Source organism: Spinacia oleracea, chromosome 4 (assembly GCF_020520425.1).
Source record: "Spinacia oleracea cultivar Varoflay chromosome 4, BTI_SOV_V1, whole genome shotgun sequence".
Classification (NCBI taxonomy): Eukaryota; Viridiplantae; Streptophyta; class Magnoliopsida; order Caryophyllales; family Amaranthaceae; genus Spinacia; species Spinacia oleracea.
The window spans coordinates 168,957,959-168,979,353 of record NC_079490.1 but is presented as its reverse complement, the minus strand read 5'-3'; the positions used below and the strand labels follow the sequence as shown (position 1 = coordinate 168,979,353).

The 21,395-nt window shown below is 39.0% G+C and overlaps 2 protein-coding genes across 2 annotated transcripts; both read right to left on the bottom strand.

Annotated features, from left to right (window-relative positions):
- Positions 1–795: 795 nt before the first annotated feature.
- LOC130459472 (VQ motif-containing protein 11-like) lies at positions 796–1,871 on the bottom strand. The gene has a single exon (XM_056826854.1). The coding sequence runs from the start codon at positions 1,555–1,557 to the stop codon at positions 895–897; it is 663 nt and encodes a 220-aa protein (XP_056682832.1). The 5' UTR covers positions 1,558–1,871; the 3' UTR covers positions 796–894.
- Positions 1,872–14,932: 13,061 nt separating this feature from the next.
- Positions 14,933–18,788, bottom strand: LOC110784261 (protein NUCLEAR FUSION DEFECTIVE 4-like). The gene is made up of 2 exons (XM_021988693.2): positions 18,291–18,788; positions 14,933–16,605 (listed from the first exon to the last, which is right to left on the bottom strand). Exons 1-2 carry the CDS (start codon positions 18,670–18,672, stop codon positions 15,218–15,220), a joined length of 1,770 nt encoding a protein of 589 aa, XP_021844385.1. The 5' UTR covers positions 18,673–18,788; the 3' UTR covers positions 14,933–15,217.
- Positions 18,789–21,395: the final 2,607 nt, after the last annotated feature.

Here is a 21,395-nt window from a genome sequence, read left to right as displayed (position 1 = left end):
AGTCAATAAATGCGCATTATACGCTTGTCATTGTGAGCTTGTTGAGAATTTTAAAATTCACTCATTATCATATGGGATGACGAGTTGAGAAATATGTTAAAAGACATCAATATGATTTCATATCATTGTATGAAATCCTTAACCATTTATTGATTAGATGTAACATAAAAAAGTCATGAAGCTATTTTGTTTGCATGCATATAGCTAGATCGATTCCTTAGTGTAATAAACTTTCTTTTTGGCTATCAACTCGTTGTTAACACTTAACATGGACCATTATTGTATCAGACGCGTTTACAACACATTTGTTTTTTTCTTTACGCTTTTCAATGATAGTTCAGACTTATCCCGCATTTTTTTTATTAAAAAAAAAGACTCCAATATACACTTACCCACTTAGGGCATTAACAAATCATCCAATATGGTAATTAATCCACATTGTTATAAAAATGCAAATGCCATTTCTTTTTGATAAATTGTATTGAAGACAATCCTTAACTAGAAAAATTAATGGACTAATTAGCTACAGAACTCCGAACTCCTCAACTCGTTGTTAACACTTAACATAGACCATTATTGTATCAGACGCGTTTACAAAGCATTTGCTTTTTTCTTTACGCTTTTCGATGATGTTTCAGACTTATTCCGCATTTTTTTTGAAAAAAAAAAAAAAAAACTCTAATATACACTTACCCACTTAGGGTATTAACATATCATCCAATATGGTAATTCATCCACATTGTTATAAAAATGCAAATGCCAATTCTTTTTGATAAATGGTATTGAAGACAATCATTAACTAGAAAAATCAATTGACTAATTAGCTAGATTCTTTAATTTCCAACTACAACTAATAACAATAAACAAAACTCATAGATAATCATTAATACAAATTTAATCTTGATGACCATCTCTAGGAGAATGAAGAGGGAACAAAGGCAAGAGTTGAGGCTCACAATCTCTCAAACCACCACCACCACCACCACCACCACTTAAAGGGCTAACCGGGTGCAAATAAAACCCTTTGTTAGCAATAACCACCCTTTCTGCTTCCTCACTCATACTAATCCTAGGGTCAGCCCTCGGGCTCGGGCTTCCAACCCCTAGGCTCAACCCATCCAACGTCGAAACGGGCGAAACCATAGCCACCTCATTCCCTCCTCTAACCCTACCAAACCCATTTGAAGGCCCATGATGGTAATTATAATTATAACTAGGAACATTATTATAATAATAATTATTATTATTATTATTATTATTATTACTACTAAGCTTGATCATCTCCAACTTCCTAATAGCACCTTGTTGTTGCCTCCTCTCATGAAGCTTAAACGACGACCCCACGTCGGAAACATCCCTTTGAATGGTGGCGCCGCCTTGTAAGGAGGAGGAGACGGCAGAATGGGACCCGGTGAGCTGCTGGACTATAGCGCGAAAGTTGGAAGGATTTGCTTGGACGAAGGTGGTGGTGTTGTTGGTGGTTAAGGAAGACTCATAGGTTGTAATTGAATGCATGGAATGTTGTTGTTTGTTGTTGTTGATAGTGTTAGAACCCATGATAACAATAACAATATTATTAATTTATTAGTAGGAAATTATATTAGATATGAAGAAAAAGCATGAAATTTGTGAATATTATTTTGAGAAATATTGTGAATAAATTGAGGGTGTTTTTTGTAGTATAAATAAAAGGGTGAAGAATTACAGCTAAGTAGCACTAGGTTATATGGTGTACCGCGTGGGTTTTGAAAGAGGAGGATTTTTGTCATGCAATAAAGACGGTTTTCAGTGATCATAAGTGGTATGTAGATGTGGATATGCATGGGCTAGCTAGTTTTTATGTTTATAATTATGTTTCAACTTATTTGAATGTATTACTATTTTGGCTTGTTTTAACAAAAAAATAAGTTTAACAAAAGTAAATTATTTTCTGATAATTTAACACATGAAAAAGTTATTTTCAGCAACAATAACTTCATAAGACCGTAGTTCAATTTAGATAAGTTTAAATAAGGTCAGTTAAATAAATAAATAAATAAAATTTAGTTAAGTTCAAATAAGTTAATTTCATTCAAGTTCAATTAAATGAAACATAGCCTAAATGAAGTAAATGTATTTTTTTGTTTTTGCCAATGAGCCTAAATGACAATGCAAATTACAAATGAGAGTCTATCTTCTAATTATACACAAATTATCATTATTAACCACTAGATTAAGATTCCATTGGTATTAAATAAATGTTTATTGTTGGTGAATTTTAAACTTGAATTTTGTGCATTAATGTGTTTGTGTCACCCCAATAAAAAGTAAAGTTTTTGGTAAAAGGGATTTACCTAAACTGATTTATTCTGTTGCTATGAGCCTATATATGGACCAAGAAAGTAGCTTTTATTTTTTATTTTTGTTTTTGTTTTTGTTTATGATAGTGAATAATTTTGATTCTAATTAAAAGACCAAAGTTACGGAGTAGTAATTTTAGCTGAATAACGGTGATGGTTGTGAGTTTGTCCATCAAAATACACTTTACTCGACTTTCATGTCCCAAAAAAAAAAATATGTACACCAACCCAACACCCCAATTAAGTTTTAGATGTCTCATACACAATCAAAGAAAATACTTGTACGTATTTTAGAACATATGGAGTATACACTATAAGAATTGTACTATTAACGACGGGAAATCCCGTCGCGAAAGGCCAATAATCGTTGATTAACGACGGGATTTCCTGTCGCGAACCCGTCATAAAAGGGGGCCGTCGTTAATAGAAATCACGTCGTAAATCCGTCGTAAACCCGTCGTAAAAGACATTTGCGACGGTTATTCCCGTCATTGTTTGGTTGTTAGCCCCGTCGCAAAAGGCTTTTGCGACGGGATTTTTGACCCGTCGTAATTAGATTGTCGTTAAAGATACAAATTCTTGTAGTGATATTACACGTGGTACATTACTCATTAATAATTTAAGTCACCCCTTAACAATGACACAAAGTATCCACAACAGTATAATACGAAGTATTTCACATCAATCCCAATCGATTATCATTTATCACCTAACATTACAAAAATTTGTATCTTTAATGACAATCTAATTGCGAATTGCGACAGGTAAAAAATCTCGTCACTGCAACGGGGCTAACGACCAAACAAAGACGGGAACAACCGTCGTAAATATCTTTTACGACGGGTTAACGACGAAAATTTCCATTAATGACGGCCCCTTTTATGACGGGATCGCGACATGCAATCTCGTCATTAATCAACGATTATTGGCATTTAGCGACGAGATTTTCAGTCGTTAATGGTACAATTTCTTGTAGTGTAAATATCGCTAGGGAAGTTAAATTAAACTCAAGTTACATCCTTAACCTCCATAAATTGTACTAGTAGTACTACTAAAGTTTCAAAAGACATTACTTTCTGAAACAGTCCTATAACATTAAGGTCACAACAAATACCATATATAGCTAGTAGCTCTATTTCAAATTAAATTGCAGAGTTGAATTAAGGTATGGTACACCTTAAAATTAATGGCATAGTAGACAAGAGTGTAATGTCCAAAAAATCAAAGAGTTCGAAATTTGAAAAAACAAAATTAAAGAGATGAATCGCAAAATAAATGAAAACCGTGAGGCATGAGCTGGCTCTCTGTAAGATTGTCATAACGGGGTCAGTGGGGCATTCAAAACGGTAAACGAGAGAAATTCAGTAAGTTTATTTATTTAAGAAAATGACGCTGCAGAAATAACGAATTTAGTACGTGTGAATGTGTGATCCCCACATTTCTTAATCAAAATCTCATACGGAGTACCTTAATGAGTAACTAACTACTTCGTGTTTGGTAAGGTTGCGTTTGAGATAGCGATTAACGATAGAGATAACATTTAATTAGCTTATATAAAATATTAAATATATTGGCTTTTCAAAGTTATGGAGTAGCTGACTGTATATGAATGAGGTATTGACCTAACTAGTAGTTAAGATTAAGGGCATGATTCAAGTTCGAATTCTATATGTAACATACATTTGAATTTGTGTTCGTCTTGTGGCTTATTCGCATAAAAATAGTAGCTAGTAGCGTACGATCAAATTATATTTCATTTATATACAATATATTTGTAGCGTATAATCAAATTATATTTAATTATATTTGTAGCCTTATCAAAAACACCATTTTGGTTAATTAACTAAATGGTCCCGTTGCTTAACTAATTAGTTTCATTACTTAACTAAATGATTTCAATGCTTAACTAATTAGTTTTAATGCTTAACTAATTTGTTTCATAGTTTAATTAAGGTTCAATTGATTAACTTATATGACACCAATGTGATCTTTTGCGTAAGACCATCTTATACAAGTTTGTATTTAATTTATATACAATATATGTAGCTTAATTCACAATCCCAAGTTCCCAAGTCCCTCTTTTTGAACTCCTATACTATAACAATTAATAAGTGACAACTAACCGTTATTCGTTACTAATTGACCCGCTACTCTTTTTCCTTGACAAATACCTGAGTATTTGCTGCTCAACAGCTAACAACTGCCCGTATATCTAGTTCTGTTGAATGAGGCCTTATCCCAATAGAATGAATGGATACATAAATATTTATCCGTTCTATGATATCGTCGCATATATCTTGTTTTTTGCACTATTCATACTAGATATTTGGCCATCTGTAATTCATAATTAAGAAACATTATACTCATGTGAGATCTTGTTAGATTCGTATCGATATGCATTTTCTAAGTATCAACCTTTTATAATTTTACTTATACATAATCCGAGATATTAAGAGTCAAAGTACGTGTTGAAAACCGTAAAATCAACCATAGTACAATATATAAGGAACAAACTAGTATGTAACCCGGGCGTTGCCCCGGGTTTTGATTTTTATTCGGGTTTTTTTTTTTAAAAAAAAATGTGTACGTAGAGATGATGTCATCATCAAATTATAGTGGTGACATAAGATTAGTTGCCGATCAACAACCCCCACAATTAACCCCACATCCAAAAATCTAAACAAAGTCGGATCCTTTTCTTCAAAGTAATAATTGTACATTTGTGAATTAAGTAATCATTCCTTCTTTTGCATTCACTTTTATTCAATGTATTTGTTTATTGTAAAAAGAATATATAGGCTTATATGGAAAAATATTACATAAGTTGTAGTTGGTTAAGATGGTAAGAAGTGTAACTTTTAACAAAGAGGTTTGGTGTTTGATCCTTGTTAGATGTTTTTTGGTTGTAATGACGTGTCATGATGCTAATTAGTGGTGACGTGGCGTAATAAGGAAAGGTTTACGTGACACGTATACGTTCTTCAAAACGCCTTTTAATATATTACTCCGTAGTATAGATAATTATATAAATTTGTGAGATGTAAGATTTTGACCCAACATTTTTGTCTATATTGTATGTATATTATCGTATGAAAATGATGGAGTATGTAATAGCTTTTCTATCGTTTACTTCTTTGATCTTTTTCCTTCATCCATTTCTTGTTTTTATATGTTTGCGTAAGGGGAATGTATTTTGGCAATAGGGAAACACATGGAAGGAAGTAATGGCCTATTTTGGGGATTACTTCCCTTAGAGGGTTTTGTAAGTTTGTCACCTTTTGTCTTATCCTTTATTTGTTGTTTAGGTTTCGAGTCGAGATTAGTTATCCTCGGGTCACGAAAGTATTGACTAGCTCGTTGAACCAAACTGATCGAACTTATAATAACCCTTAAACCAATGGCGGATCTAGTGTGTAGGGAGTGGGGTCACTTGATCCCATTTGGCCCAAAAAAATTACATAATTTTAGTTAATTTTAGACTAATTTGTATTAAAAAGTACCTAATTTAGTTAATTTTTTAGTAATTTTGTAATAGTGACCCCACTTAGTACAATTTCTGGATCCGCCATATGTATGCAAATTGATTATCAATCACTAAATCGAGCTTCTCATGGTTTGATACGAATTAAAACCGAAATAATAACATGCATTGAACTTCAATCCAAATTATCCATTTACATATAATTAAAATCATAAACTAGCACGAAGTATAATGCTCTATAATTAGGATATAATATTGACAACATTTAGTTGTCGCAATCTTACGTATCGGAGTTTAGTTGGTACATATAGGCGCCAGTAGGTTATGCGTCATCAGAATATTTTTACTATCAATGCAATATTTTTAGTATGAAAATATGTAAATAAGGTAGTCGATATAAAAAAAGAAACAAATTAGAATTTTAAGATTTTCCTACCTTTTATGTAACATTATAATAGGTTATATAAGTTAAATATGTTAGTTTCCAATTTAAATCATGACACATAAACATGTCATGTCATTATTGTGACACGGCTTAAAGGTCGCATGTTGCGACTTTTATCTTTTTCTTGTTATTTTATATTTCCCATTTGACTAAAATAAACTTATTGCAACTTATCTGAACTTAATTGAATTTATTTTGTTGAAAATTGAAGAAATTTTTTTATATGTTATATTGTCTGAAAATAACTTACGTTTGTTTAACTTATCTGAACTAGACTTATAGAAACTTACTTCGTTCCATCAAAAAAAAAAAACAAAAAAAAAAAAACTTACTTCGTATAATTCATGAACATATTTTTCCTGAAAAAAGTCAAACTCAGTTAAAGCTATGTTATTCCGACACTTTGTTAACGAAGGGTGCCGGGTTTCTAGTCCTCCTCTGATCTCTTGTTAGACACGACACCCAAATAAGAGTTTCAACAACATAAAGATAAAATAAGTTTAAAAAACATATTTTTAATTAATTTACATTTATGTTTGTCCATTCATATTCAACTTTGATCATTAAATTTTTTAATTACAGTATTGTTCGGGCCCCCCCTGTAGAGCCCACTGTTCTACATAAATTACCAAAATACCCTTCCAGGGAAATTACTGAAAATACCCTCAAACACAAACCTCCTGATGGGCTCAGACCAGAAGTTAGGGGCCCATATCTCAGCCTCTTACAGGCCCAAGATTCCATACCCCTACACTTGCCTATATTTACTAATAATGCCATCCTGCATTACTATAAATATGTCTCAGCTAATCATTACTGAGGTATGCAATTATTCCCACACTGACTCTCTCACTACTTTCTCTCTCTACAAGAACTGACTTGAGCGTCGGAGAGGGTTTTCTCGGGAACCCCCCCGAGCCAGTTTACGTTTGCCGTTTTTGTAGGACAAACCACAACCGATTGGAGGAAAACGACAGCCTGGTTGAAGAGGCTTCCCCTATTTTCACACTTAGCATTTTCTTCGCAGAAACAGTTGGCGCCGTCTGTAGGGAAGTCAACTACAAGCCATGGTTAACACTCGACGAACCAGGCAACACTCCTCCTCTCATCAATCAGAGTCTCATCCCAATTACGTGTTGATGCCTACTCCGAGGAACGGAGATGATCACGATGGTGATCAGGACCATGAGAATCAACAGCCCCATGTCGAGGGCCACCCTGAGAACTTGGTCACCCGAAAGGATCTAGAGTATTTGGCTGCTCAAGTCAATGAGGCTATCCACAACCTCCAAGGAATGGGAGAAGGACCTTCAAGGAAACATCCAAACCACCCTACCCGCTCAAAGGTGAGCACAACATCTCATACCATCCACAGGGCACAACCCCGAAGTGTGAAGGACAGGCTAGGTGACAGGGGTGGGGCACAGCCTCGCCCTCGCCAATCAAGGGCCAGCCAAGATGCACGCCGGGTAATTGAAGATCGACAACTGAACAAAGGAGACCTTGATGCTCGAGACCTCTTGCACATAAGGCGCCTCGAACAAGCCAGAGAAGCCATCAGGAATGATAGGATCACCCGAGGTCTATCCCCCTCTAGTGCTAAGACTACGGCCTCCGCACGAGACCACCCCACTCCTTCAAGACAAGTCAGACCGATCGAGGTCAGCTCTCGAAGGACATCTCTCAGGAGGCACTCACCTTCTCCTATAAGGAGATGTCACTCACCCTCTAGCCGGGCTAGAGGCCGTTCCCCCAGGACAAGGGTTTCATCCCTCGATCAACAGCCAGGGGCTCATTCATCTTCTAATCGCCCAAGGCATCACTCACCCTCAAGAATAGGAAGGATCCCTCCACGCCGTGAGCGAACATACTCGCCTCTCCCAGAGAGTAGAGGTAGGCATACCTCCCCAAGAGGAAGATGGGACTCCCCTCCACCAAGAACTGATAGGCACAGACATACCTCGTCATTGCAAGAGGCTCTCACTCCCTTCTCCCAAGAAATAATGAACACCCCCCGCCGAGACAAAGTGAAGGTCCCTACCATCGAGCCTTTCGATGGAACTACGGATCCAGAAGAACACATGGCCGCCTATGCGGCTCAAATGAACGTTCAGACTGGATGCGGAGCTACTTGGTGCAGGTACTTTCCCACCACCTTGAAGGGTCTTGCCCTTATATGGTTCAACAAGCACGTACCAAAGGGAAGCATCAAGAGCTACAGTGAGCTTGAAAAGGTTTTCATCAGCCAATTCGCGGCGGGTCGGAGGCACCAAAGGACAAGTGTCAACTTAATGGAAGTCAGATAGGGAGAGACCGAGACCCTTCGCAATTATATTAAGAGATTCAATGAAGAAGTCCTAAAGATACACAATCTCAAGGACGAAACCAAGTTCGCAGCCCTCTTGGCAGGTCTTCAGCTAGATGACTTCAAGTTTGAATTGGTCAAGTCCGGGGTGTCCGACCTCCATGAAGCAATGGAGAAGGCCCAAATGCACATTCAAGCCACAGATATTTGTAAGATCAATTGGGGTGGTGAGAGTGGAACAAGGCAAAAACAAAAGCCAAGACCTAACGGCAGCCACGACCAAACTCAGCCCTCCCTCAAAAAGTCGGTTATGGTTGATGACCATGGTGAAGATCCGAGGTACAACCGCAATAGGCGGGAGATTTACCTTGATCTCAAAGGAAAAGACATCCTCCCTAAGCCACCTGCAATCCGTACGCCCGAAGCAAAGCGAGACAAGTCACTTTGGTGTGAGTTTCACCACGAGTGCGGGCACACCACAAAGAACTGTAGGGAGCTGAAAAAGGCACTGGATCACTTGGCTGACAAGGGCAAGCTGAATAATTACTTAAGGAAGAATCCCCCAAAAGCAAAAGCCAAAGAAAATGAGTCTCTTAGTGATGATACGGGAGACTACATTGGAGTGATAGCCGGAGGCTTGGCAACAGGCGGGTCTGTGAGCAAGGCGAAGGATAGCCTGTGGGCACTAGAACATCAAGTCCTAAAAGTGACATCGGCTTCTCAAACAGCCCCGGTGATGAAATTTGGTGGGAACACTAGTCATCCAATTCAAGAGTCCCATGACGATCCGCTGGTCATCGAGATGAAAGTCGCTAACTCAACGGTAGGGCGAGTGTTAGTGGATAGTGGATCATCCGCCGACATCATTACTCTAAAGTGTCTAGAAGGGCTCAAGTATTCCAAAGAAGATCTGAAAACCATCTCCCAACCACTCATTGGATTTGGAGGTCAAGGCGTCCATCCTCAAGGCACCATCAAGCTACCTGTCAGGTTGGGTCCTAAAAACAAGGGAAGACGGTTGTTGGTAGACTTTCTTGTCGTGGACATCTCCCTGCCATACAACATCATCTTAGGCCGACCTCTACTAAGCAAAATAAAAGCCGCAATCTCGGTGTACCAACTTCTCATGCAGTTTGAGTTGGAAGATGGCTCCATGGGAAAAATATTTGGGGATCAACAAGTGGGCAGGCGATGCTATGTTAACAGCCTCAAGAGAGGGACAAGTACCCCCCAGCCACTGGCCAAGAAAGCCAAGCCAGAAGGGACTCAAAACTCCTGAAGGCAAGCCCCTCCCTCGCCCATGGAACACCGACAACCTTAGAAGGTTTTATGTTCAATCTCCTAAGAATTTCTCCCTTTCTCAAAAGTACTTAGCTTTATAGCTCACATCCATAGTTTTCAATAATGAAAGTGGGGGTAAGATACATGTAAGCCCGCCATAGGCTAAATAACATCTCATCATTGTAAACAAAGCTTTATATCCTCAAGGCAATAGTAAAGAGCTCGACCAGTAATATCACTTAGCAAATTTTGTTTCTAGAATGTTGTAAGTAGAAGCCAAACATTGACCATGCAAGCGCAGCACACGTCAAAAGGGAAAGACAAGCCAAGTTCAAGCACATGAACTCATACTTAGTGAAATAATCTAAGTCATCTTTGGTGCTTCATCGTTCGCCCAATCATGGGGCTCATTAGTCCATTTGGAGAACAACAGCCCATTCCCATACTTAGCAAAATAATCTAAGTCATTTTCAAGAATGGCGCGTCATCGTTCACCCAAGCATGGGGCTCATTAGCTCCTTTGGAGAACAACAGGCCATTCCCATACTTAGCAAAATAATCTAAGTCATTTTCAAGAATGGCGCGTCATCGTTCGCCCAGCATGGGGCTCATTATCTCCTTTGGAGAACAACAGCCCATTCCCATACTTAGCAAAATAATCTAAGTCATTTTCAAGAATGGCGCATCATCGTTCGCCCAAGCAGGGGGCTCATTAGTCCCTTTGGAGAACATCAGCCCATCTTCATACTTAGCAAAATAATCTAAGTCATTTTCAAGAATGGTGCATCTTCGTTCTCCCAAGCATGGGGCTCATTAGCTCCTTTGGAGAACAACAGCCCGTTCCCATACTTATCAAAATTTATCTAAGTCATGTGCGGAAAGTAGAAGCCATGGCACCATAAGTAGAAGCATTGGCACCATTTGTGCGGAAAGTAGAAGCCATGGCACCATCATGTGCGACTCTCTCTCACGCACCGCACCCGACATTGGGCGACAAAACAACAGCCACGCCAAGAGAAAGCATCAGCCATCGTCCTACCCACGTACATAAGGCGAAAAAAAAAAAAAAAGCAGCAGCAGCCACGCCCAAGAGTAAGGAGTAGCCACGCCATGTTCAGCCTTCCCTACGAAAAAAAAAAAAAAAGAGGAGGGCAGCCACGCCGAGAAGGAACAGCCACGCCTAGGCTGCCTTCCCTGCGCCAGCCATCAAAAAAAAAAAAAAAAGAGCAGCCACGACCAGTCCTGCCTTGCCTTCAAAAAAAAAAAAAAAAAAAAAAAAAGAAGGAGGAGGGCAGCCAAGCCGAGAAGGAACAACCACGCCTAGGCTGCCTTCCCTGCCCCAGCCATCAAAAAAAAAAAAGGGGGGAACAACCACGCCGAGGAACAGCCACGCCTAGGCTGCCTTCCCTGCGCCAGCCTTAAAAAAATAAAATAAAAACAGAGCAGCCACGCCGAGAAGGAACAACCACGCCTCGACAAAGATAATCCCGTGCGCGCAGTCACACCTCGACAAAGAGAAGCCCCGCTCACGTCATGTGCGCGACAAACGACAGCCACGCCAAAACAAAAGCAAGCCCACCTCCTTCAGCCGTGGGCACGCTAGGCTCTCGCCCAAAGACGCCTATGGACATACAAACGTCAGCCAAAGTTGGAAAGCAGCCGATTGGGCGCGCACATCATACTTGGAAAGCAGCAGCCGAGCCCGCGCTCCATCCCTTCGCCCAAACGCCGCAATCAATAGGTGCCCACCTTATGCACGATAAACGCGGACCCTTGAGCACCTCTCCATGCCCACCCATGTGCTTGTGTTAAAGACCAAGCATCGCAAGCCGCTCAAAACACCGGAGGGCTCGGGGATCCTTTCTTCTGCCAAACTCCCGAGTCTTTAGCCAAACTCGCAAATTTGGCGTGGGGCTAATGTTCGGGCCCCCCTGTGGAGCCCACTGTTCTACATAAATTACCAAAATACCCTTCCAGGGAAATTACTGAAAATATACTCAAACACAAACCTCCTGATGGGCTCAGACCAGAAGTTAGGGGCCCATATCTCAGCCTCTTACAGGCCCAAGATTCCATACCCCTACACTTGCCTATATTTACTAATAATGCCATCCTGCATTACTATAAATATGTCTCACCTAATCATTACTGAGCTATGCAATTATTCCCACACTGACTCTCTCACTACTTTCTCTCTCTACAAGAACTGACTTGAGCGTCGGAGAGGGTTTTCTCGGGAACCCCCCCGAACCAGTTTACGTTTGCCGTTTTTGTAGGACAAACCACAACCGATTGGAGGAAAACGACAGCCTGGTTGAAGAGGCTTCCCCTATTTTCACACTTAGCATTTTCTTCGCAGAAACAAGTATAGTCCATACTCCATACATCACATTAGCGAAGTTTTGTTTTTTGTGTTAGCATCTGGTTTACCCTAGGGTTAATCCGGATTTGGGGTGAGTTGTGGGTGGATAGGTTTCAGTCTCATCTCAATTGTTGTTGCAGGAGATCGAACATGAGGTCATCTCTACCAAGTTCTGCCTCAATCACCACTAAACGAACATGCAATTGGTACAATCAGCGAAGTTAAGATTATGAAAAAACTCAAAAAGAAAATTCCAAGCAGCTAGAGCGGAGGATCGACACTTGAAGTAGTGGGGTACAGACAGAAACTTTGGTCATTGAATAACCAACTTCAAATCACAGTGTACTAGTAGTGTCTAGTGTGTGTAGTGCATACATCACATCACCGAAGTTAAGATTCAAGAGCCATCACTGTGCAGGAGAATTTGTTTCTCTAGCTTCTTTATTTTTATTTTAGAAACATCATTCCAAGCAAGCCGCGTACAAAAATTAAATTTCATGCATGGAGTCCCAAGAAAATGATCAATCATGTTTTCTTGTCTTTTTTCTTCTAATATTAATCATGTTCATCGTTCAACTATGGATTTATGGCCTTATGGGGAGCAGTGGCGGAGACATAGGTGTCAAGGATAAGCCGCCGACCATCCAATTTTGTAAAAAATAACGTTTATACCTTATATTTATTTGCGACAATATTTAGTTATCGTAATTTTACGTGTCGGAGTTTAATTGGTACATATAGACGCCAGTAGGTTATGCATCATCATAATATTTTTATTAGACCTGTCAAACGGGTCGGTCGGGTCGGTTTGTAAAAAATTATTTTCGGGTTCGGGTTGAATCGGGTCGGTCATTTTCGGGTTCGGGTTTACAAATGCTTGTTCAAGACCCAGAACTTTCGGGTTCGGGTCGACCCAACGGGTTGAGAGATTTTAAAACGCGCATTATATTTTCATTAATTTAGGTGATAAATATACAAAGTATTAACAGAAATTAACAAATTTTCCTACACAAGTTTATATTTAGTCAAATTCAACTATAAAATGACGTATAAGTATAAATAAAATCATACACACAACAATAGTAAAAACAACGTGCTTATTATGCTTAAATTTTCTCATAATCTCATTTTTTAGTATAAATACAATGATTTTCAATCGGTCGGGTCCAAAACGGGTTCGGTCGGGTTTTGACCCATTACTTTTCGGGTTGCTCGGGTTCGGATAAAATCGGGTTACGGGTCACAAAATCTTGTTCAGGACCCAGTATTTTTGGGTCGGGTTCGGGTCGATTTTCGGGTCGGGTCGATTTTTGACAGGTCTAATTTTTACTATCAATGCAATATTTTTATTATAAAAATATGTAAATAAGGTAGTCGATATAAAGAATGAAACAAATTAGAATATTAAGATTTTCTTACCTTTTTATGAAACATGCATAATAGATTATATAAGTTACATATTTTAGTTTCCAATTTAAATCTTGACACATATGCATGCCATGTCATCATTGTGATATGGCTTAAAGGTCGCATGTTGCAACCTTTATCATTTTCGTATTTATTTAGAAAAAGTAAATTAATACGAACTAAACAATTGTTTTACTAACATGTTGACACCCCAATTAAAAAATATCGACACCCCGATTCAAAAATCCTGACTCCGCCACTAATGGGGGAGTACTGGAGTACTATTGGAAGTACTATACTACATTCTCCGTCTGAAATTAATACTCCCTCTGTCCCTTAATACTCGCACCGTTTCGACTGGTCACGCTTGCCAATACACAACTTTAACCACCAATATCTTTAACTACATATTATAAAAACTTATAAAATTATTAATATTTTGAAAATATATATTAAGATGAAGCCAACAATATATTATATACTAACATTTGTTTCCATATACTAGAAATAAAATAGGGTCAAAGTGAATTATGTGAATAGTGCAAAAAGTCAAAACGGTGCAAGTATTAAGGAACAGAGGGAGTAGTTATTTTTTTCCCTTTGAAATACTCCATAGTCACGATGATTTATACTTGAATGATTGAGTATATTGTACATAGTACGGGAGTAGTATATACGGGGGATTATAATTTGTCACGTGTCAATAAATTATTACAGAGTAATGTCGTTTGTTAAATAAATTAATTACTCTGTATAAAAGATAAAGACAATTACATTAAAATTGACTGATTAAGTTGATAAATTTTCAAAATAGTTTAAATTCCTATGTCAATGTATAATCTTTTAATACTATATCAGGGAATTCGAATTATGTGATGGACAAAGATATAGCGTGCTGCAAATGGCAACTAGCTAGTGCTGAAAGGAGCAGACTTGGGGACATGAATCTTGATGAATGTAATGTCCAAAACTATTGATACTACCACTACAACTACAACGTTTGCTACTAATAATTCTAATAAATGCATGTTTTCTTCATTCATCCAATTATGCCCACACGATTGGCACCATATATGCATGACCTCTATCTTAAAATACCTTCCACTTGTATAAGATGATTTCCGTTATACACCAGGGTGTATCGCAATATCATACATTATTTTCCCTTGTTTGTTTTCATATTTCAATTTCCTAAATGGGTAGAAATAAGTGTGAATATACTATGTGTTATAACCGAAGCATGCAAGAAAGATAATAAAGAACGCAAATAAAAAACATAGGGATTTAACGCGGTTCACTAACAATGTATTAGTTATGTCTACAGGCAGAGGAGAATAAATTTTTATTGATCTCAAGGCATACAGATTACATAATATAACTACGTTATAACTTGAAGAGTTTATACAATACTCTATAGACAGATGCTGAAAACGAGATCCCCGTGCTAGGTTACTCGAAGGGGACTTGAACAATTCAAGGCATATTCTAACACTATGTAACACTATGTATATGTTCAATCTTTTCCTATTACACTTGGGCATATATTATATTATATTAAAATAATTTCCAAACATTTGTTACAAAACACCCACCACTCCTAGCCTTTTGCCAATTTCGTCTCCGACTTCTTCGCCCCATTGTCCGGCAAGCCCACCGTCTCAGCCTCCGCTGCATTTTCCGTCTCCCGGAACTTTCTATAAATATCACTCTTGTAAAACTTTCTTGTTCTGACCACCAAAATCAATGAAATAAACATGCTAAATAGAGTAGCTACTGTAATTACAAGAAATGCCAAGCGAAAACATTTTGGGCCAATACAATTTAATTCTTCACCTTCTTTCCTGACCCGGCCCAAAGCTTGCATTTGCCTTGTCGCTTCTTTATCATATAAATATCCAGTTAGTCTCACACCAAGAATGTAACCCCCTATTGGGCTAGCCATTGTTCCAACGTTGTTTAACGTTGCATAGTATTTAAGCCCAAATAATTCAGAAATAATAGCAAAGAGTAGAGTCCATTGGGCCCCATAAGCAAACCCAATAAGCACAGTTGCAACATAAAGCCCGTTAGGCACACTAAAAGCGATTAGAAGGTGACCAATGCATGAGAGCAAGAGCATAAACGAGAGCACAAGAGGCCTCGGAAGCTTGTACTTCTTCAACAAGTGCTCCGAATAGAAACCCGACACGACCCGACCCAAGTAGTTCCATATACTCACCAGGGACACAAATGTTCCTATGCTATGAGGTGGGTACCCGAGCGATGTCCCGATTTGACCCAAGTTATCAATAGCAGTCAATGTACCACCTAGTCCGTTTATAATAGTAATTACTAAAATAATCATGTCTATATTGAAAATCGCTTGTAGAATAGTGTAATCCTCCCCTCGTTCCGGAGAATTAAAGATGTTTTGAAAACACGAGTCTGCCTCTCTCTGTATGACATACGGCGACTCAGTTATAGGTGCATCCTCAACCGCGTCTTCATTATTGTTTACCATATCATTAGAGACGCTCTCCAAATTTTTTCCTCTCTTTCTTTTGTATTCTTCCTTAATCACGGTATAAAGAGGTAAAATGAGCAAAAGAAGTACCAATATACCACTTCCAATGAACCCACCTCGTGTAAAGGTTATAGTCTTTTGAAGTATGCTAATGACCATGAGAAAACCGGCTAGGCCAAGGGATAAATAGAGAAGTTCATAGAAGACATTGGCCTCGTTTTTTTGTCGAACCACTTTCATGAACCGGACGGTCCGTATGAATGCAAATGATATAGCGGCCGGTAGCCAAGCAATGAGGAGGATTAGGGACTTGGAATGTTTAGCATTACTACCGTAGAATGCATAATAGAGTTGTGTTATGATTGCACCACTTAGGCCTACAAAGCCTTTTAGTAAGCCTAAGACCATTCCTCGGCTTTGGGGGAAGTTCTTCACACTTGTAACGACTGCACCCGTATTTGAAAAGGCTTGAGAATTTGCACCTGTATATATGTAGATCATAACATAATTAGTGATTTATATGTGATACAAGTTTAAGGAAGAACCTTCCTCAAAGCTAGGTTAAAGGAGGAGAGCCTATATAGGCCTGCATGTATGGTGGACCTTGAACAGTTTTACGACGAGGGTCATTAGAAAACTTAAGTAATATCGTTTGCAATTTATACCATTATACTCAAATTCTAGGGGGAGGGAATTGAAAATACACTACGGAATTTTCTGCTAGAGGTGGACAAGTCCAGCCAGGTCACTTCACCTATATAAGGTCCCACCAACCACCCATATGATGGATGTGGGACTGAAGTCTCATACTATACCCGTTTCGAAATAATGGGAACACTTTAACTTTTGACACTATTCACAAATTTTAATTTGACTATCATTTGTGATTTATGGGTTAGAAAAAATTTAGTTGTGTGAGATCTTGTTTGATCGGTCTCGATATGTATTTTCGTTTTATCGACTTTTTATAATTTTTACAAATACACAATTAAAGATATTAATATCCAAACATTTACATTGGCCCCATTATTTCGTAACGGAGGGAGTACTTTACAATGGGATTGTACCAACCCACCGAGATTCGTTGTCAGGCAGACACAGAGGAACGGTGATTTGGCTCAGATACCATTAATACAAGTTTATGGGAAAACCATCCCCAAAAGCTATTAGTTCCAAGAGAGGAGAGCTCATAGACCCATATAAGTATGCCCCACGCTAACCACCCGTGTGGTCGGTGTGGGACTCAAGTCCCGTGCCTAGCTTGGAGTGGGATTGTATCGGTGTAAGAGTGATCCCGGCCGGTGAAGATCAAATTTAGATAGTTGGAACTTTTGCCTAGAATTCAAACCCTTCTTCAAATTTTTGCAAGTTTTAAAGAATAGAATGAGGAAGTCGTCTCTAATATAACAACGACTAATATAACTTAACAATTTTATCCACGTATAAAGGTCAACGTACACCTTAATTTTATACTCCTCTCGTCCCTTAATATTCGACCCAGTTTGACTTTTTGCACTCTTCACATAATTCACCTTGACCCTATTTTATTTCTAGTATATATGAAAACAAATGTTAGTATATACTAGTAATATATTGTTAGCTTCATCTTAATATATATTTTTAAAATATTAATATTTTTATAAGTTCTTATAATATATAGTTAAAGATATTGGTGGTCAAAGTTTTGCATTGGCAAGCGTGTCCGGTCAAAAAAGATCGAGTATTAAGGGACGAATGGAGTAACATAGAGCTGCGTATAGTCTATGTATGATAGATTACTAATCATACATGTAGTTTTCAAAGATCACAAAAGATAAATTTGCAAATTGATCAGACAAGAATGGTTTTGGATCCTCTAGAGTTCTAAAATAACTCTACAAAGTAGAGTTGTAGCATATCAACCATTGAATGAAAAATCAATGGTTCATATATTATCTTTCCAAAATTCCCTCTATTTTTTCTCATCAATATGAGCCATTGATTTTAAAATGTATGGTTTAGATACAACTCTATCTTGTAGAGTTTTATTAAAACTCTAGAGGATCCGGACTCGACAAGAATATGATGCTATATGGAAAGTTTTTTCCAAATGAAATAACAAGTAGAGCACGTAATAAAAGATTGGCTTTGACTATTTATATTAAAAAAAAAAAAATCAAATACGTACCTACGCAAATGTACAAGCACATTTGCCAAATTGTAGGCTTAGCGATACGTTTAGTAACGGCGAGCCAAATCATGAAGTAACCAAAGAAGTTGAGGACGGCACCTACGGTTAGAACCACCCAAGGCGGCGTGGCTTCCAATAGTAGCCCCGAGGGTACTCCGGCAATGGACCCTAAGTCCTTAAAGAAGCTAAGGAGGTTGATGGTACTTTGGTCATACCCTAAGGATTGTTTTATGTCCTTTGAGTATAACCCAAACATGTAGGTGGCCCCTGCCGTAGACATTACTAGGAGGGCTGAAAACACCATGAACCACCTCCCCGTTAAAACGCGCATCATAAATCGGGGCTGACCACCACCACCGCTGCCACCTTCAAACACCATGGCTATATATCTAGGTATGTATATATGTTGAGAGGGAGAGAGTTGAGTAACGAAATTACTGATGTGAAATTAAAATGCTTGTGGGTGATAGACTGATAGTTAAGTTTTATACTAGTACATACATAGTAGTGACAATATGTAGATAACTAAGAAAAATAAATGAATGAATGATGATTTACGATAGTGATTTAACATAATGGAGCAATATTATACAGAATCTATACTGACTTTACGGGTAAATGATATGGAAGTGAGGAGTTGAGAATCCTATTCCAAGTTTGACTTTATTATTATATATACGGCTCTTAGATATAATTGTATATATTTTGTTGATTGTTAGTTATAATTATATGGTTTGCAACATTTAGAATGAATTAGGCCCCGTTTAGTTCACCTTATTTCAGGACTTTATTACCTATTTCAGATTTAATCAGATCAGATCAGACCAGATCAGATCAGATCAGAAAAAATAAGTTCAGATCAGATCAGACCAGACCAGACCAGACCAGATCAGATCAGACTTTTATTATTATTATTATTATTATTAGTATTATTATTATTATTGTTATTATTATTATTATTATTATTATGGGAAAACCCCAAAACGTGACAAGCTTAACAAGCTACAAAGATCAAGTAAACTACAAGATACAATCTGGGCCCCCACTCCTCTAGCTATGGCGAACCCGATCCTGCTAAAAATGTGGGCAGCAGCTCGTGCCCCAATGTCCTGAGCCCTGGAGTACGTCTAGACCCGCTTCAGCAAAGAAACAACCCCTTTCTCTAATTCCCCAAAAGAAGAGAAGGAAAAAGGAAAGAAACCGTAACCCAAAGCCCTACAACGTGCCGCATACTTATCCTGCTTCCGCTGCGCTGCAACCGCCACAACCCGACCCGGAACGAAGCCTGACAACCCAGATTGCGTCATAGGGGAAGACCCAGTCAAGTCAACACACACATCTAGACCGCCATCCCATGAGTAAAGCAATATATTTGCAGGACGAAGAGCTCCATCACTCTCACTAGTCAGCCCAACATCAACCTCGTTGCGAGCAGAAATCCCCGACCGATAGCAAATATCCAAAAGGGTATCACGAACAACATTATGTCGATGTTTGATACCCACAATCCCAGCACAAGACATGACATGATCCCCATAAATGTCCCCGTCGGAAACCCGAGAGCAAGCAGAACACGGCGTCGAATCAGAGAACAACGGAATACCCAACCGATAGCAAAGAACCAAACGATAAGTCTTACCGTTCATAGTCTGGCCTAAACCCGAGATGGGGATTGCCCGCAACCAAGCTGAGGAGTGATCCCCCTGCTGCGATTTCCATAGGGCAACAAGACGTGAATATAAGGAGTAGGCGGATTCCGCATCAGCAGTAACCTTCGTGAAATATATGTCTGCCAATTTCTTCATGAGTGTGGGGGCAGTGATCTCACTAGGGCTACGCTTAAGGTCGGTCTCCACGGTCCTATTGAAAAGACCAAGAGCATCATCAAAGGCCGGTCCCGGACCATCAACACCTGAAAGCCGAAGAAGCAAATCCTGCAAACCAGAAGACTGCAAACGGGATGCAAGAGAAGCATAATGCCGAACATCACCAGCTGAATAAACACCCAATCCTCCATAAGAATAAGGCAAGGTGGCAAGGCGCCATTGCCAGTCACCGAACCCAGGTCCCGAAGCAGCCACGATGCGCTCTAAAGAAGCCCGCAGAGCCACATCAAAAGATAATTGGGCCGCTTCGAAAACATGAGGCAGACAAGTGCGCATAGCAAAGTGTTAGGTTATGATACATATGAATAAACATAAATCATGCGGAAAAACCATAAAGCCAGGAAAAATATTATTTACACATAATCATTTAGCATAATTCAGATGCATACACTTTGTAGCGTGCCCTCCCTAGCTGCGCCCGAACCGAACAAGAACAAGTCTTTAGGACTCCAAGTGTCGTCCCTCCGTAGATAGTCCACAGCACGTCTGGATCCGCCTTAAGCTTGACCAACTAGAATCGCCCTTAAGGTTACTAGGATTTTCGGCTATTTGGGTTGCAAGTGTTTGGCTGATTTTTGCTTGAAAATCTTACCTTTTGAATACTTCAAATCTCTCGATATAAATATGTGACCCTAGGCACCTATTTATAGAGTTTATGGAAAGGAATTATAATCCTACTAGGATATGGATTCATTAATTAGAATCCTATTAGAACTCTAAATAATAAATTTAATCTTTTAGGATTAGGATTTAATCAATGCACGGATTCCGATAGGATTAGGATTCGTTACGAACACGAGCACACGCACACGCATGCACGCCCGCACGCAGGCCTTGCGGCCCACGCCGAGCGCACAGCGCATGCGGCCTCGCATCCCATGGGCTTCGTGCGCGCCCGCCATTGCTTGGCTGGGCCTGGCCTGCGCTGGGCCTGGTCGAGCACTTGGCGTGCGGCTTGCTGGGCGTTGGCCTGGCCTCGTGTTGGGCCTTCGTCTAGCAAGCCTCGTCCGATGCTAATTCGTACGATACGCTTTCCGATTAAATTCCCGATTCCGGAATTCATTTCCGATACGAACAATATTTAATATTTCCGATTCCGGAATTAATTTCCGTTTCGAACAAATATTTAATATTTCCGTTTCCGGAATTATTTTCCGATTCCGATAATATTTCCGATTCTGACAATATTTCCGTTTCCGGCAATATTTCCGATTCC

What these genes read in the sequence shown, in the direction of transcription:
- LOC130459472 (XM_056826854.1), bottom strand. Translation starts at nt 1,557, where the DNA reads ATGGGTTCTAACACTATCAACAACAACAAACAACAACATTCCATGCAT.
- LOC110784261 (XM_021988693.2), bottom strand. Translation starts at nt 18,672, where the DNA reads ATGGTGTTTGAAGGTGGCAGCGGTGGTGGTGGTCAGCCCCGATTTATG. An exon ending in GTGCTTGTACATTTGCGTAG is followed by an intron (nt 16,606 to 18,290) that starts GTACGTATTTGA and finishes ACATATATACAG; the next exon opens with GTGCAAATTCTCAAGCCTTT.